Source organism: Rana temporaria, chromosome 1, assembly GCF_905171775.1.
Source record: "Rana temporaria chromosome 1, aRanTem1.1, whole genome shotgun sequence".
Taxonomy (NCBI): domain Eukaryota; kingdom Metazoa; phylum Chordata; class Amphibia; order Anura; family Ranidae; genus Rana; species Rana temporaria.
In genome coordinates this window covers 140161221-140179986 of record NC_053489.1, presented here as the reverse complement: position 1 = coordinate 140179986, position 18766 = coordinate 140161221, and the positions used below count along the sequence as shown (strand labels likewise).

Sequence of the window (18766 nt, the reverse complement as noted above, 5' to 3'; positions counted from 1 at the left end):
GGGACCTTGGAGAGCAAATCTTCGCTCTCCTTTGGACTTGTATTTGGCTTTGGTTATCTGGAGCAGATTTTGATTTGTGGATCGCAGAACGTGATTGGGGTTGTGAGCTTTTATTTTTTCGCATAGATATTGGGGGGCCTTCCCATGGATGCACTTATGTGTCAGACAGAGTGCTTTAAACGCAATTCTATCTTTTACTGGCAACCAGTGAAGGGTTCTCAGTGAAGGTGAGATTGATTCCCAGGGTTTTTTCCCAGTCACCAGTCTGGCGGCCGAGTTTTGAACGACTTGCAGACGAGAGATTTGGTACTTTGGGAGTCCGAGGTAAAGGGCATTTGCATAGTCCAGTCTGGAGTTCACAATTGTTCCCACTACGACCGCTACGTCTTCTTTGGGAATGAATGGGATAAGTCTGCGTAGTAGGCGCAGCAGATGGTGAGATCCGCTGACTACTGACCCTATTTGTGCATCCATTGTCATGTAAGTGTCGAAGATGACCCCGAGACTTTTGACTTTGGTGCTAGGGGTGATGATTTGGCCCAGAATGGGCGGGGGTGTCCAGGGTGTTGCTGGTTGATCCTTACGACTGGCGTGCAACAGAAGAAGTTCTGTTTTCGCCACGTTAAGTTTAAGATAACTCTTTGTCATCCAGTTTTCTATCAAAGAGAGACATTTCTCTAGACCGAGATGATGATCCTCTTTGTTACAGATGCGAAAATACAGTTGTGTATCATCTGCATAGGAATGATAAAGTAGTTTTTGGCTGCTGATGATTTGAAAGAGGGGCCGAAGATAGATGTTGAACAGTACCGGCGACAGGGGGGATCCTTGAGGGACCCCGCATGACACCGTGCGTTTTTCAGAAGTGAAAGGACCAAGTTTCACTGTTTGTGACCGGTTTTCCAGAAAGGAGGAGAACCAAGATAAATCACCTTCCGTGACTCTGGCTATTTCAACTAGCCGAGTCAGTAAGAGTTTGTGGTCTACTGTGTCAAATGCTGTGCTGAGGTCCAACAGAACCAGAAGACAAGATTCTGCTTCGTCTGCAGCCTCGAGAGCATCGTCCCATATTTTGAGCAGTGCGGTCTCCATCCCATGCCCGGGACGGAAACCCGATAGAAAAGGATCGAGCAAATTATGGGTATCCAGATGCTGTTGCAGCTGTTGTACCACTGCTTTCTCCATTACCTTTGAGAGAACGTTCAGGCCTGTTATGGGACGACGATGTTCAGGGGCCTTGGGGTCGAGGGTGGGTTTCTTCAAGATAGGCTTGATTGTGCCCTGTTTCAACAGGGTGGGTACCAAGCCATCCTTAAATGATTGATTTATAAGCTGCTTGATAGGTGGTGCCAGAATATCGGCGCATTCCTTCAGCAGTTTGGTGGGGATGATGTCATTAGGCGCCGTGCTATTACGCAGGGAGTCAATGATATTTTTGGTAGTTTCAATGGAGATGGGTTTTAGGACGAACCTCGTTGACTGCGGCCAACTAGTGTGCGAGTTGGGTGTGGGTCTAGGGGGAAGATTGAGGGGGGTACTGTTTTGCAGAATGCTTTCACGGATCCCTTCAATTTTGTTAATGAAATAATCCGATAATTCATTGCAAAATTCTTGGGTGTCAGAATTGGGGGCTTCCAAGCAGACCGGATTCATGGTTTGGGTGACAAGCTTGAACAGCTCGCTGGGGCGGTTGAGGGCATTAGTGATGATGTAGGAGAAGTGATTTTTTTTGGCCTTGAAAATTTCTTTGTGGTATTTTTTTGTTACTACCTTATAGGTGGTATGGTTTTCATCTGAGGCGCTTCTTTTCCAAGCTGCTTCTGCTCTTCTGCGCTCTTGCTTTATCAACGCCAGCTGGTCGTTAAACCAGCCGGCGTTGTTTTTGCGGATGCAAGTTTTGCGTTTAGGTGCTACTACGTCAGCTGACTGTAGTAACGCTGCGTTTATGGCCTCTAGGGTTTCAGTGGCTGATTTATGAGATTGGATTGTTTTTATTTTGTTCCCTAATGTTGTTTTGAAGAGTTCCGAATGGAGCTTCTTCTGAGATCTTGTCCAGTGCGTAGTCACTGGTTTTGATGTTTTTGTTGAAGGGGCGTTTATAATAATTATGAATTTGATTATATGGTGGTCTGTCCATGGTAGGGGCTCATTTTTCAGGATTTTTACTTCCAGCTCTTGTCTGAAAATAAGATCAAGGGTGTGACCTGAGGAATGCGTGGGCCCACACACTAGCTGCTGCAGCCCTAGTGCTTCCAAGTGGTCAATGCAGGCATCAGCGATGGGATCCTGTGGGGAGTTGGCCCAGAGGTTGAAGTCACCCAGCAGCAAAAGATGTTTGCTGTTTAGGGTGTAAGTGGAGATGAACTCTGTTAAAGACGAAAGAAGCTGCGATTTTGGACCAGGAGGTCTATAGCAGAGTAGGATATGGACGGTCTCCTGGGGATTTGTTTGAAGTTGCAGAGAGAGGGTTTCCATGAATGGAAGTGGGTTCTGAAGGACTGGTTTAGTGACCGAGAGGTGACTCTTGTGGATCACCGCCAATCCTCCTCCTCTTTGCCCCACTCTGTTTTCTGTTATTATGCGATAATTTTCTGGCACCAGTTCACTTAGAATGGTGTTACAGTCGGCTGTAAGCCAGCTTTCTGTAATAAAAAGGCAGTCTAAATCGCATTGTAGGATGAGATCATGGATTTCCAGTCGGTGTCTTACTGCCGATCTTGTATTGACCAGAGCGCATGATATGCGCTTTGGTTGGGATAGGTTGGTGTAATGTTTAGCTGTCGATCGATTCTAAACAGTCGTTCTTTCTTTAAGGCATTTTTGGTGGCTGACGGTAATATTGAGGCAAATGGCTTTATGCCCCAAATGGTTACTGCCGAGTATCTCAGATTAGTCATGATTGTTGACGTACTAGGGGGATGATGTATTCTTGGTGGGGGGGTTTCTGTAATGCTGGGAGGGACGATTCACTGAATCGTACTTCCCCGTTTGATCCAGAGGAAGGCAAAAAACCCCTGTCCGTGCTACGCCAATGTGCCATGGCAGGGGAAAAAATTCCTTCCTGACCCCCCCCCCCCCCAAGGGGCGATCGGATGGAACCCTGGATCAAGATACTACAGCAGCCTGTGGTAACTTCTGGGGGGGGGAGATGGGGGGAGTACCAATAGGGAGTTATTGGGTTGAGAATGGGGTGAGGGATGAGCATCCAGGGGTGTACCAAACTGGGCCTAAGCTAAAGGACTGTACTCCTACTGGGGGGGCTGTGCAGCTAGTTCCTACTAGCGAAGGGCTGTTGGGGTGTCTGGAGGTGGATGGGAAGTGGATGGGGGGCGGTGAGCCGTTTAGGGGGTTTTGGCAGAGGCTTGATGCGAAAAACTTGCCGTACGTCGCTAGGCCGCTAGGTCTTTCCTAAATTTGCGGCCGCCGATTAGATCCAGAGGTGGCGCGAGGGCCGCCGCGGTTTGTCCTGAAAAGGACGGCCGCTGCTAGCAGTGGTGCGATGGGGTACCCCTGTGACCAGGGGCTTACCTTAGGAAGGAGCCAGAAGCCAGGAGAAGGCCCGGAGAAGGCAGAAGCGATCGGGGCTGGGATGGACCGGCGGGACCCTGCCTGTTCTAGTGCCTGAGCCACACGTCCTACTCCAAGGATCGTGTGCCGTAGGTACAGGCAGGCACCAGATTCGAGTCCTGGGGAGAGAGGTCAGAATGCGCAGAGCACGGAGGAGGACTGTGTAGCCTGTGAGTCCTCGGGGAGCACACAAAAACACGTCTCCACACAAGGTGTTCAGTAAGCTGTTCTAAATGACTTTCCACCGCTCGAATGATGGTGGAAAGCTTACTGAGGAGAAACAGGAAGAGAGAAATTCAAAGAAAAAAAACATTTAGAAGGGAAATCGAAGGAAATGGTAAGTGAACCAACAATGCACTAGCTTAAAGAAATCAATTTAGAAAATAAAAAAAGAACCTTTACAACCCCTTTAAGTGTTTTACTGTAGTTACACAAATCATTCTGCACAATGAAAGCCAAGCTATTCTTTTTAAAAATGCACAGCGAGTTGCCGATTTTATTTTTATATGGAGCCTCTGTGTTTCTCACAATATATTTAATTTAAATATTATTATTATAATACACAATGGCCCAGATTCAGGTAGAACCGCGCAATATTTGCGTGGGCAAAGGGCAACGATTTTTGCTCTGCGCCCACGCAAATATTTCGATTTGCCCGCGATTCACGGAGCAGTAGCTCCGTAAATTGCGCGGGCGCTATGCTAATTTGCCCTGCGTAAGGGCGCCTAATGTAAATGATCCCGCCGGGGGCGGGAATCATTTAAATTAGGCGCGCTCCCGCGCTGAGCGAACAGCGCATGCTCCGTCGGGAAACTTTCCCGACGTGCATTGCGGCAAATGACGTCGCAAGGATGTCATTTGCTTCTAAGTGAACGTGAATGGCGTCCAGCGCCATTCACGAATCACTTACGTAAACGACGTGAAATTTAAATTTCACGAGCGGGAAGGGCGGCTATACTTTAGCATTGGCTGCGCCTACTATGAGTAGGAGCAGCCTTACGCTAAAGTCGCCGTACGGAAACTCCGTACCTTGCGTGCGCAGGGCCCGCGCAACTTTTGTGAATCGGTGGTAGTATGCAATTTGCATACTATACGCCGATCACAATGGCCGCGCCCCCCTAGCGGCCAACGCAAGAATGCAGCCTGAGATATGAAGGCATAAGGAGGCTTATGTCTGTCATATCCTAGGCTGCAGTCCGCGTAGCGATGTTCCTGAATCAGGGGCATTCGCTACGCGGGAGCAAAACAGCTATTGCGCCGCGCAACCTATGGTTGCGCGGGCGCAATAGCTTCTTGAATCTGGGCCAATTTATATAGCGCCAACAGCTTACACAGCCCTTTACAATGTAGAGGGGGGACAGCACAATTACAATACAGTTTTCAATAAGAACATGTTACAAAAATACCAACCTGTGGTCTTCATTAGTGGCAATTAGGCTGGACACATTTCGCAGTATTCCGCCACCACTCTCTATGATGGCTAGAGTATTTGTCTGACTTCTGTAAGTTAATGTGCCAACCAGGAAAGCCAGTGCCCCATCTACAGAACATATGTCAGCTTTGTTCTCTGTGCAGTGTGCAGACAGGTTCCACAAGGCACTTAGTACGCTCTTTAGGGTGGACTCCTATCAATTCAAAGAAGAAGAAAAAATTATTCTTTAACGGTATATCGCAAGCATAGCTTTAAAAACCAACCTTCAACAATAAATAAGGACCACTGTCAATGGCCCAGAGCATAGTAAAATGCAACAGACACCACTCCTCACCACGACAAAAACACAATGGTTCAACAGAACATTCAGCCAAACTTGTGAATAGTGCAAGAGACTAGAATAAGTAATATTGTACATGGAAGCCATTTATCAGGAAATCTTGGCATTTAATTAACCAGTTGCAATCACGTCTTCTTTTACACATCCGTAACATTTACTAAACAGTTTTCTGCACACTTACAAAAGGCCTCAATAACTATGCTGCTATTTGAGAGTAGTAATTGGCCTCAATAACTATGCTATTCTACGAGATGAAAACACACAATGCAGGCATAAAATGTGACCACCATGTACACAGTCAGCTTTTACCTTTTTTACTTCCAGTGCACATTCTGTTAATGCTTTCACGCTCCCCACTTCACGCAGCGTCTTTTTGCTGTTTACATCTGCTCTCCAGGATAAATTTCTAAGCACACTTGCAATGACCTGCAGCACAACACAGCAGACATCTTTATCATTATTTTGGAGTACCTGTTACACCTACACTGACGATTTTAAAATTAAAAACATCTTTTTACTAATCATGTTGTTTAAAATGAAACACAAAAATCATAATTCCCCAAACATTTTTTTTTTATTCTTTATTGTGGCAATAATAAGCACACATTAGGGTCATCTTGACTAACAGATCTGGCAACAGTTAGATAATGAAATGAAGCATGGCTCACCTCAGGAGATATGGTTCAAAAGAGCAGTAATGGACAAAAAAAAAGGTAAGAAACCAGGTTAGGGAACTTGCTGAGAAGCAGGATGACCAGGGATGTAAAAAAACAAAAAAAAAACATTTAAAATATTGAACATTAATATGCACTAGGCAAGTTACCTGCTGAAGATCTTCACTTTCTGATTTTAATTGGGCTACAAGGGCTCGCATGCAGCTTTTCATTGAACACAGGGTGGCCTGAAAGATCAAAAGAAGAAAAAAAAATAAGTTTTATTTTACGCCACCCATTGACCAATTTTGGTCCCCTCAGCATTAAAGGAGTTCTCCAAGCTAAAACTTTTAACCCCCGCTGTGTCCGGGCTGTAAAACTATACAAAATAAACTTTCACTTACCTGCCTACGATCCCCCGTTGTTCCGATATCGCCGTCCCGTTCTCCGGTCCCGGTCTCTTCCACTTCCTGCGGGTCGGTGACTCACAGTGCGCTCAGCCTATCAGCGGCCGCGACATTGCTGCGGCCGCTGATAGGCTGAGCGCACTGTGAGTCACCGACCCGCAGGAAGTGGAAGAGACCGGAGAACGGGACGGCGATATCGGAACAACGGGGGATCGTAGGCAGGTAAGTGAAAGTTTATTTTGTATAGTTTTACAGCCCGGGCACAGCGGGGGTTAAAAGTTTTAGCTTGGAGAACTCCCTTAAGAAAGCTATAAGCTCTTAGAAGCCTATGGCCACACTGATGCGCTTTGACAGGCAGACAAGCCTGTAGTAGTGAAACTGAAAGTCTCTCCGCCCTGCTAAATGCATGTGTTTGGGAGGTGGACAACAATTGCTCCAGCCAGAGGATTCCTAAACAGAAATAATTCAGAAAATTTTCTTCAAAACAGAAGACTTTGAAGAAGTTGAGGTCCACAGAAGAACCATGTATTGCATGTTTATCCACTTCTGGACCAGCGACATGCCTATATGTTGCTGGACATTCAGTGGTTATACCGGGATGATGCTTGTAACTGCAGGCATCATCCTTGTACTATTTTTTAGAACCAGCGGTGGGCTCTCTTCTAAAAGAAATCCTATAGGGCTAACTAGCCACTGGATTGCTTTTACAAGCAGTGAGAGGCGACGTTTCCCCACATCTTTGGCTTTCTTGTGCTCTCCCACCCCACCGGCTGATCAGAGAGCCAGACAAAGCCAAGATTGGCTTTGATTAGCCCTCGGCTATGGTAATCCGGAAGCGATGACCTGACATCACTTACAGTTGTCAACGCCATTTAAAAAAAATCAAAAGCATTTGAAAACACTGATCTTGGCGTTTTAAATGCTTTTAAAAGAGCAGAGGAGGGATTTGGGGTCTTTTAGACCCCAAATCTCTCCATAAAGAGTACCTGTCACATGCCTATTGCTGTCAAAAGGATGTTTACATTCCTTGTGATAGAAATAAAAGTAATATAAAATGTAAAGCAACAATGTCAAAAGAAAAGAAAGAAAAAGAGCCCCGTCCCCCAAGCACAAAGGCAAACGCGTGTTGGTCCACACGCACGCAAACAGCGATTGTCTCACAAGTGAGGTATCACCGCAAACGTCAGATCATGGGCAGTAATTCTAGCACCAGACCTTCTCCATAAATCTAAAGTGGCAACCTATAAAGGCTTTTAAAGCGTTGCCTTTGGATAGTAAAATTTATATAGTCACCGCTGCACGGTCGAGTGCAATTTTAAAGCGCAACATTTCCTCGGCGTAACCTCAACTTTTATATTTTACAAAAAAAAATAAAAAATAGGTTATGCATTGTGTTTTTTTTCTGCATTAAAATTCAAATTTTTTTTTTTCAAGGGTACCTTGATTGAAAAAAAGGTTGAGAAACATTGCTCTAGAGTGCAGAAATGAATCACTGAAAATAAAAACTGAAATGTGTGATCTTTAGTATCTACACAATTTCTGAATCTAGACAATTATGCAGAAAAAAGTAAATACTACCTTGTTGGCTACATCTCCAAAAGTCAGGTTCGTTAATGCCATCCCAGCATATCGACGAAGTGTAATACTATAGTGGTCATTAATAAGTCCATACATTTCACAATCTACATGAAGTAGTTCTGCAATAGCCTGCAATCCCCCTGTTTGGAAACAAAAATAGTGTTACTCTCAGAAACCTTTGCTCATGCTTGGATGCAAAGTCTTGGAAGGTTGCACATTATCTTACCAAGTTCATTCATTGCATGCCTGTGTTCTTCATCAAATGAGAGTTTCATCAGTACGCAGACTGCTGGGCAAATCTGATGTTCCACAGGAGCAGGCACTGAAAATGAAGGAAAAGTTTTCAAGACTTTCTATAGCAGTGCACGTTAACTGGCATAAGGCTCTGCAAAGAACTCAGGATTTAATAGATTTGGCCATCATTTGCTATAATAAATTTCCAGATTTAAAAAAAAAAAAAATGTCTTCCTCAGTTTAGGCCGATATGTATTCTTTCACACAGTTTTGGTAAAAAAAATAAAATCACAATAAGCGTATATTGATTGGTTTGCGCAAAAGTTATAGCATCTACAAAATAGGGGATAGATTTATGGCATATTTATTATTTTTATTTTTTTACTGGCAATGGTTGGGACTTTTTTTTATTGCGACTGATACTGCGACGGACAGATCAGACACTTTTTTGTGAAAACTGACGATTATACAGCGATTAGTGCTATAAAAATGCACCGATTACTGTATAAATTACACAAGCAGGGAAGGGGTGAACACTAGAGGGGGAGAAAAAAGGGTTAATTGTGTTACCCCTAGGGAGTGATTCCAACTGTGGGGGGAGGGAACTGACTGGGGGAGCTGACCGATCAGTGTTCCTATATACACACACAAGGAACACACAAACGGTCTCCTCTCCCCTGACAGGACGTGGATCTGTGTGTTTACACTAGGGCTGCAACTAACAATTATTTTCATAATCGATTAGTTGGCCGATTATTGTTTTGATTAATCGGTTAATGACCTTAAAAAAAAAGAAAGAAAAAAAAGGGTAATTTTAATGTGATTTGCATTTTTACATGTTTGACCAATTTGTTGTTGGGCAGATGAAAAACACAAATTGTCGCAAAAACAAATGACATGCTTTTCTGCAGCTTCTCCATTGAAGTATATTGAACCAAAAAACAAAATAGCACCATTTTGCCTTAAAAAAAGTCCTTGCCTTTTCCAAATACGCAGCAGCTGAAAAAAATCATCAAATAATCGCTACTGTAAGGGGTTCATTTTTTACTGTGGGACAGTGAAAGTAATATTTACAGTAGTGATTTGCTCTTTTTGTACTACAAAGGGCTAATTTTAGTTTTATTTTAACCCCATTTTGTCACTGGCCGATTAATTTCATAATCGATTCGTTGTCGATCGATTAGTTGTTTCGGCCCTAGTTTACACCGAGATCCACATCCCTGCTCTGTGACCAGCAATCGCTGGCGGACATCGCAGGCTTCAGGTACACGTATCAGCTCCTAAGTGACGCGGTGGGTGCGCCACTAGCGGCCGGGAGGCGGAGGACGCCATATGACGGACGCCTGGGATGGCAGAGAAACCTTGCGACTGTCATATGACTATACGCAGGATGGGAAGTGGTTAAAGTGGAGGTCAACCCTGACAAAAAAAAAAAAACATTACACCAAAAAGCTGCAAAAAATTGAAAAAAAAATGAAAATAAAAAAAAGTTTACTTACCATAAATTGCGGTTGCTGGCCGGATCTTCCTAATCTGCCTCTTCCTAGTCCGAGGCTGGTCTTCATCCTCGCGTTGTCTTCTGGGGAATGGGGCGTGCTGCCTTCTGGGAACTGTGTGTATCCCAGAGAGCAGCCACCCATTCATACAGCGACTCGCGCATGCGCAGTAGGAAATGGGCAGTGAAGCGGCAAGGCTCCACTGCCCGTTTCCCTTAGTGAGGATGGTGGTGCCGGGACCTGCCACAATCGAGGGATCGGCCTCGGGGGGCCGACATCGTGGGTGCCTAGGACAGGTAAGTGTCGTTATTAAAAGTCAACAGCTACAGTGTTTGTAGCTGCTGACTTAAAAAAATAAAAATAATCGCGGGTGGGACCCCGCTTTAAGTTACCAAATTTATCATAGGTTTTACAAGGTTACACTCAACTATCTGGCTCTTCTTGAACTCTTTTATTGTGGAGAACCCAGACAAGAAAAGTGACATTGGTACCAGAATGGTCACAGTACACACACACACACACACACACACACACACACACACACACACACACACACACCTAAAATGTTTAGAAAGGACTCCTTTAAAGCTCAAACTGATACTAAACACACACTGTTTAATTTACATTGTCCCATCTCTTTCTGTATGTGGATGGTGGCACTGTCATTATTTTAATTAAAAATGTCTAAGTACCTTAAAATAAAAAATATTTTTTTATGTAATAAAATTGTTTTTATGATTTATAAAGAATAGAGTTTAAATATATGTATGTACATTTAAATTGTGCTTTCAACTATTTCTCTTTCGTAGACATTATAATTCTAAATGCATAATTTGAGAACCATTACGATGAAACAGTATATACAGGTATGATATTCTCCTTTAAAAACTGAATAGTACTTTAAGATGCACCAGCTGTAACAGTTATCTCGCCTCCTGTTCGTTCCCAATCTCTACACTTAAGCCCTGACTGGATGAAAAGCGTCACATGGCAGTCGTAGGGCAGGAGCCGTCACTGCATTCTTTATGGATAGTTTAAAGTGTTTCTAAACCCTCAACAGTAAAATCATTTTGTATATGCAGTAACGCATGCTTGTCATACTCAAAGTGGTTAATCCTGCGCATTGAGTAAAAAGTCTGTTTGATCCTGTCTTCTCAAATCTTCCTCTTCTTTTACTGCCCCCAATCCATCTGCTCATAGTACAGAGCCTTGGGGGAACTCCGCACATACTCAGTTTGGTGTGAATTGCTTGAGAATTTTTTTTTCTTCTTGGGAGGGTACATGTGATTGTTATAGGGCCAATCAGCACTGTCCAGACAAAGTCAGGGATCATGCAGCCCCATAGGACAGTCAGGGAAGAATGAAAACTCCTCCTACAGGTATTACCAAGACCCTGATAGAAGTTCTAAAACTATTATATACTGTCGATGAGAAAATGTATTTAGCAGTTTATGGTTGTACTGTGGGAGACCAGATAGTGTTACTAATCCCAGGACCCTGGATTCACTAACAATAAACAAGGACTTTTGTGATATATCCAGTGTGCACATAGAATATATCACTAAAGTCCTTATTTATTGTTTGAACCATCCACAAGCAAGGCAATCACAGTCTCTGCCCTAGGGAAATTATTGAATGTTTTTTATTTTTTTAATGTAATAAAATGTTGTTTTTATGTATAAAGAATACGACTTTCCTCTGTCTCTGGCTATTAAGTGTTGACGGCTCAGCTTGCCTCTGGCAATAGGGATTCACATGGCAATGGAGAAGAGCTGTTTGGAGTGCATGTGTTTTTCAGTTTGAAGCTATCCAAACAAGAATTATACATAAAAGACTCATACATAATATTAGGAAAACCATGAAGAAATATTTGTAACCCCTATCCAAAACGTATTAGTACTTATATAGAAAATAAAGAACACAGTTGGCAACAGAAAATATATATGCCACAAATAATTTTCGTGTCAACTTTGCTTACTTGGATTTTTGTCCTGGTCCATGCCTTGCTCATGTGCCTCTTGCCATTCCCAGCAGGTCTCACAATAGGCTCGGATCTGCTCCAAGAGGTGTAAAACCCGGATTTCTCTCCGCCCTCTCTTGTCATCAGGTTGGGAATGAATGATATTGTGAAGAGCGGCGCTAGCACGAGCTCTGGCCTCTTTACTTCCGCGGGAGTTCCCCAACAGAACGGAGTCTTTGTCATTCCCATGAAGTAATTGGATGAGAAGAGGAAGACATCCAGATTGGCGCATAGCTATGCAGCTGTCCTGGGAACTTGACATGGCTAGTAGTGTACGGGACATATCATCCTTATCATGAGTACCCAGCATAGAAAGAAGAGAATATACCATCTCCACCTGCAATGAGATATTTATATTGTAAGAATGTATAGAAGGCTCCCATAAAACAATAATAAATGGATTGTTCCCATATTGTGTATATATAGCGAGCGTGTGTATGTGCGTTTGTAAAATGTACCCGGGTCTACAAGACCTGCAGTTCACAACTAGGCCGGATGTGGTTATAACATACCACCATCTTGGCTGCTATATTCATCAGAAGATGGAGAATGTCTGCACAGTGAAACATTACTGCCTACCAGAGGAGAAAAGGTAATAACTGCTCTGTTTAACTATGCAGAGGGACATGAAGCAGATATCCACTAAAAAAGGTAAATGATTACCAGTTATTTCTCTAAAAAGGCAATTGGACACAAAAAAAAAACCACAACTATCAAATTCCCCTAAAGTACATCACTCTGCAAAACACTAGGTAAAATAATCTGTCTTTTTCAGGGCAGGTTCTTCGTTATTGATTTGCAGTCTTTTTTGCCTGGAACTTAAGATGCAGAGACAGGAAGACAGTGAGCAAACTAGTCATTTTCCAGTTTATTTTGAGACGTGTAACAGGGGAAGAATGGATTGGAAGTGCGTGCAAAAAGAGGACAATGCTATGGGGTCGATTTACTAAAACTGTAAAGTGCAAAATCTGGTGCAGCTGGTCATAGAAAGTAATCGGCGTCCATTTTTTTTGTTTGTCTTGAAATGAAGCTCAATTGAACAAGCTGAAGTTAGACGTGGATTGGCCATAATGCACATCTGCACTCTACAGTTTTAGAAAATCAACCCCAATATGACATACAAACATCTTACTCTGAATAAAGGTGGATAATAAACGCATGTTGCCTTTGTATAAACAAAATCTGCAGAAATTCCTAAAAGTGTGACACGTAGCTGTACACGGCAGCAACACCTTTGCACCAACTGAAATACAACAGGCTATTCTTCATTTTTTCCAGCAGTTATTTTCTTGTTACTGCTCCCTACATATCTCATATCTCTAAAGGCTCAATTCAAAAAAGTGCATAACATGCTTTATTTGGCCAGCCCTGTAAGTGGCACTGTTTCACCACTACTAGTGCTATTTAACCGCTGCCACGACAAAATCAATGAAAAAGAAACTAAAGCCAACCATAGACAGATCAAACTTTGTCCGGTTTAGCAGGAAATGGCTGAATTTCAATCCACGTATGAATCCATCGACTTCAGAACAGCCTGTCAAGATTTTTCAAACAGCGACGGCAGCTATAGCCGCAAGCAGTGATCATTGTATTCTGATGGCGGGGAAACCTCCTGCTTTCAGAATACTATAAACTGGGGGGGTTCCTCTGTCAGCACTGAATGTGTTCATGGGGGAATTGAGCAATTTTCTTTCCTTCAACTTGTGGTTGAAGGAAAGAAAATTCATTAATGTATGGCCTGTCAAACATTACTTTCTAGCAGGTGACATTTTTTTAAAGGTGTCTATTGAGAACAGAAAAAAGATGTCCTTTAAGATAAAGTAATACGTTGTGATATAAAATAATAAAAAATTAAAAAAAAATGGGTAAAATAATTATTTAATGCAGAAAAATGTTCACACGCGATATTTATGATTGTGAACTGGACATTTTTAGGACCATCAAAGTAGTTCTAAAGGCTTAATTTTATTGTTATTACATTAATGCGTTTTCTGCATTAAAAAATAAATGTGGGAGTCCAAAAAATTATAGTAACCTAGAGGGCTACAGCATCAATCTGATGCTTTAGCTATCCCTCACCGGATTTACACAGAGAACTGAGCGATCACAGACCTCTGATCAGTTCTCTGGTCCCCTCTGAGCACAGAGTGGCAACTGACAGTCACCGCTTTGTTCTCTTCCCCTCCAGTGCTCACTGGAAAGCAGTATTGTAGAGCGGGTGAGCCAGTTGTTAGTCAGGCATCAGGATCCCTGCAGAGCCTGGATTGGCTCTCTGACATCAGATGACCGCGGGCTTTAACCTGCTACCGACTGAATCAGGGTCGGGAGGGGTGACAAAGTGCACTTCTGTGACCCACAGCAGATGCATGGCCAAAATGGTTTTCCCCATATCTCATTAAGGTAAAAAAAAAAAAACTTTTGTAAATCAGGATCCACCCCCCACCCTTTCCATAAATATTTATTTGAGCCCAATCTCAATCTATCGCTGTATCTGAGAGCAGTGTCTCTCTGTTCACTCTCCCCTCACAGGACAGGGAGCCAGCAGCAGGAGCCATTGGCTCCTGTCAAACAAATCCTTGTGACAAGGGAGCAGGGGGTGGAGCCCAGCCACGGTATGTGTATGGATTGCGGCAGCGTGGCTCATGATCGAACCCGCACAAGTGTCCCCATAGCAAATAGCTTTCTATGGGAGAACTTGCCGGAGAGAAGGAGCCAGGAGTGCCAGCAGGTAACCTCAAAGGGGGAGTATCAGGGTTGCTCTGTGCAAAATCATTGTACAGAGCAGGCAAGTATGACATGTTGATTATTTAAAAAAAAAAAAAAAAAATCCATCTTGGAGAACGGAACCCAACATACCAAATGAGCTACATGTAAACTATTCAACATAAGCAGGGTGGGGCAAATGCCACAAGCTTGGCAGCTGAGCACAAATAAAAGTTAACAATGCCATACAGCTTTCTTGAGTCTTTTCTGCACTGTGTATAGATAAAACAAAATCTGCGTTGTTAGTCAGTATTTTTGCATGCATATGCCACCATCACTTACGTAAAAATTCTTCTAGCTGTTTTTGTATGTGTATGTAGTGCAGGTTCATACATCTGTGTGCAAGTATCCTTAATCTCTTGCTCATTAGAAGTGTAGGCTTCTTCCGGAAAAAGACTCTATATTTACCTTGGTACCCAGATGACTAGTCAGTCTTCGAGGAACGGAATAGCTACTGTTAGAGCTCATAACACTGGTAGTATCATGATCCACTCGAGGAGTTGTTCCCTATAAACATACAGCAAAAAGAAAATGTGAATAGGATGCATTTCCTAAAGCATTAATATACTCAAGACTTATTAGCTTACAAAAAGCACCACTGAACTAATCAAACATACCACTGTACTGTGTTGACCAATTACATGAACTACAATCACCAACAACATGTACAAACTCAACTGCAGTGACCAAGGAAAAGCTTATTTTTAGCATAATAGTTACCAAAAAGCCACTCCTGTCCACAGAATGCACGGGTCCAATGAAATTAAACTGTGAATGAAGGACGTGGATGTGTAGGTGGAGCCCCGTATGGCCGCAATGTTTGAAAATTGTGACAGTGGGTTCGGTGAGTAGATCCCTTACCTGCTGTCACAGAGCGGGGAGCGCTGGTGGTAGGAGGTGAGTGAATAGGAGCATGCTGCATGTTACACCCTAAACATACTCCTAAAAGGTGAAGTTATCCTTTAACCACTTAAGCCCCGGACCATTTGACTGGCCAAAGACCAGGCCACTTTTTGCGATTCGGCACTGCGGCGCTTTAACTGACAATTGCGCGGCCGTGCAACGTGACTCCCAAAAAAAATGTAAGTCCTTTTTTTGCCACAAGTAGAGCTTTCTTTTGGGGGTATTTGATCACCTCTGCGGTTTTTATTTTGTGCGCTATAAACAAAAATAGAGCGACAATTTTGAAAAAAAAATAAAATAATAATAATATTTTACTTTTTGCTAAAATAAATATCCAAACCCCCCCCCCCTCAGATTAGGCCGATACATATTCTTCTACATATTTTTGTTAAAAAAAAAAAAAATCACAATAAGCTTTTATTGATTAGTTTGCGCAAAAGTTATAGCGTCTACAAAATAGGGGATAGTATTATGTAAAAAAAAAATTATACTAGTAATGGCGGAGATCAGCGATTTTTATCGTGACTGCGACATTATGGCGGACACATCTGAAACTTTTGACACCGTTGTCATTTTTACAGCGATCAGTGCTATAAAAATGCACCGATTACTGTAAAAAATACACTGGCAGTGAAGGGGAAAACCTGTAGGGGCGCTGAAGGGGTCAAGTGTGTCCTAGGGAGTGATTCTAATGGTTAGGGGGGCGTGGCTACGAGTGACAGGTTACTGATCGCTGTTCCCGATGAGAGGGAACAGACGATCAGTGACATGTCACCAGGAAGAATGGGGAGATGTTGATTTTACACCGACATCTCTCCGTTCTTCAGCTCTGTGACCCGATCGCAGGACACCGGCGGAAAGAGTCCACGTGTCCCGCGGGCACGGTCACAGAGCTCACGAGCACGCTGCCGGAGGCGCGCACGCCCACATGGCGGCAAATGAAAGGGGCCGTGTATATATACGCCCATTTGCGCAACCATGCTATTCTGACGATGTAAAAACTCGTAAGGCGGTCGGCAAGTGGTTAAGGTTTTTTTTTTTTGCTCCCCTTTGCCCCAGGGCAAAGCAACTTAAAAAAAAAAAAAGTTGCCTAAAGCCACATTTTGCATATGCGTTTACATAAAAGCATCAAGCGTTTGGGCGCTCATTCATTCCACTGGCCAGAATATTAATTTATTATGGCCATTGGAATAAACACTTAAGCACGAAAAAAACACAACGTTTAGGCGAGTTTGTCTTTTTCTGATCAAACGTGCAAGGGTTTTTTTTAAGCCTCCAAATGCTCCTCTTCTAATAGGCCTGTAAATGCCTACGTGTGCAGAGGTGAGTTTAGAGTCTAAAAAAAAAAAAAAAGTAAAATGCTTGTAAAAGTGCCTTTTTTTCCTGTGTGCATGAGGCCTAAAGCAATATTTTTGCAGCTCTCCAATTCCTAGATGTTGTGGCTGCATTTTTTTAAAGTCTTTTTGCCTTTATTTTCACTTCGTGATCCTGCCAGAAAGTCTGTTATTTTTCAACTTCCTTTTAGCAGTCCAGGCAAAGCAGAAGTTACAAGGTCAAGAAACAATTTAACACTGAAAGGTGTGCTTACAAATGTCAGCTTTTATTGTGTGTATAGATATAAAACAAAAACAAAACAAAAAAATAGGCCTGGGAAAATTAAAAATTAATTCTTCGATTAATTTTTTTGATCGATCAAAATTCTTGACGTCACTGGACAGTGAGACTTACCCTGCTGGATGCGAGCAAACTGCACCCATTGGATTGGGGTACCTTTGCATCTGTGGAGCAGGAGGATGCATCAGGCTCCATCAGGGGAAGGGGGCAAAAATAACCATCGTTTTCCTGTCCTAAGCAGTTTTGTGCAGACAATTCTTTGTGTATCGGAAACATCTGTTCCGTGCGAAAGACTGTTCAGTTCTTCAGGGTATATTATCAATAAAATGCGATCATGTCTGCTTCCAGAAAATGTAAACACTCTGGTATGTCTGCGTGACTGGCTAAAGTGATGCCTATTTGCCTACTATAAAGTGACGGACAATCAATATACAGTACTAGATAAGTTTTATAATTAAAGTTAAACTGTTTATGTTTTTGTTAAAGTTTAATAAGGAAAAATTACTTACGTCAGTGCTACAGTTTGAATCTAATACGTATTTGTGTAAACTGTGAAGCTAAGTCATGGAATGTGGAAACCAACTAGTGTCGGTTGATTGTATATATAGTGTATAACACATTTACCACTGACTAATGCAGAGTTGCAAGGAGATCCGCTAAAAGTAGTTGGATCTGTATGTGCGTTATAACTAATCGAAATTAGTCGATCAAAGTGGAGGTTCACCCGAAAAGTACATTTTTAACATTAGATTGATGCTCATTTTGTGAAGGGGAATCGGGTAGTTTTTTTAAAATCGAAGCAGTACTTACGGTTTTAGAGAGCGATCTTTTCCGCCGCTTCCGGGTATGGGCTTCGGGACTGGGCGTTCCTATTTGATTGACAGGCTTCCGACGGTCGCATACATTGCGTCACGATTTTCCGAAAGTAGCCGAACGTCAGGTGCGCAGGTGCTGTATAGAGCCGCACCGACGTTTGGCTTCTTTCGGCTACTCGTGACGCGATGTATGCGACCGTCGGAAGCCTGTCAATCAAATAGGAATGCCCAGTCCCGAAGACCATACCCGGAAGCGGCGGAGAAGATCGCTCTCTTAAACCGTAAGTACTGCTTCGATTTTAAAAAAACTACCCGATTCCCCTAGACAAAATGAGCATCAATCTAATGTTAAAAAAAAAATTTCGGGTGAACTCCCGCTTTAATCGATTAAAAAAAATAATCGATTAATCGAACACGAAAATTTTATTCAGTAACAGCCCTACAAAAAAACAAACATAAATACCTTTCTTCTTTTTTAATAAGTGATCAAATTTCCTCTGTTCTCAGCTGCATAAGAGCTGGTTGAGGAGACGCAACAGCACACTGATCTTCCCAGTGAATGGCTGTGCAGGGGGGGTGTCTTGAGACAGGGCTGATAATTGGATGAGAGGAGCTAAAGAACTGACCAAGGATGTGTTTTCCTGCTTAGTTTGGTCAGTTTTTAATATGAAAGTAGAGGGACTGGCAGGAACACCAGCAATTTCACACAAAGGAAGCAATACAAAGGTAACAGAATCATTTTTCATACAAGTACATGGTACAGCGAGCGTGTATCAGGAATAAGAAATGTTGAGTTTACATACTCTAACTGTTTGCTGACTTTATTTCGGTCCCTACCATATCAAGTTTTGGCTCCACTATACACAGAAAATGAAGGACACTTCTACATGTCAGGACAACATAAAATATTTAGGACTCCGGCACACAGACACATACGACTCAAT

At 42.8% G+C, this 18766-nt stretch overlaps 1 protein-coding gene across 5 annotated transcripts in view; it reads right to left on the bottom strand.

Moving 5' to 3' along the window:
* APC (APC regulator of WNT signaling pathway) overlaps positions 1 to 18766 on the bottom strand; it is a 167037-nt gene that overhangs the window by 7599 nt on the left and 140672 nt on the right. For all 5 annotated transcript variants that reach the window (XM_040343463.1, XM_040343453.1, XM_040343480.1 and 2 more), the window contains 7 exons: positions 14899 to 14997; positions 11686 to 12064; positions 8204 to 8299; positions 7978 to 8117; positions 6163 to 6240; positions 5649 to 5765; positions 4978 to 5192 (listed from right to left, as the gene is read on the bottom strand). In XM_040343463.1, the coding sequence (XP_040199397.1) occupies positions 4978 to 5192; positions 5649 to 5765; positions 6163 to 6240; positions 7978 to 8117; positions 8204 to 8299; positions 11686 to 12064; positions 14899 to 14997 (1124 nt within the window). The remainder of the gene's footprint in view (positions 1 to 4977; positions 5193 to 5648; positions 5766 to 6162; positions 6241 to 7977; positions 8118 to 8203; positions 8300 to 11685; positions 12065 to 14898; positions 14998 to 18766) is intronic.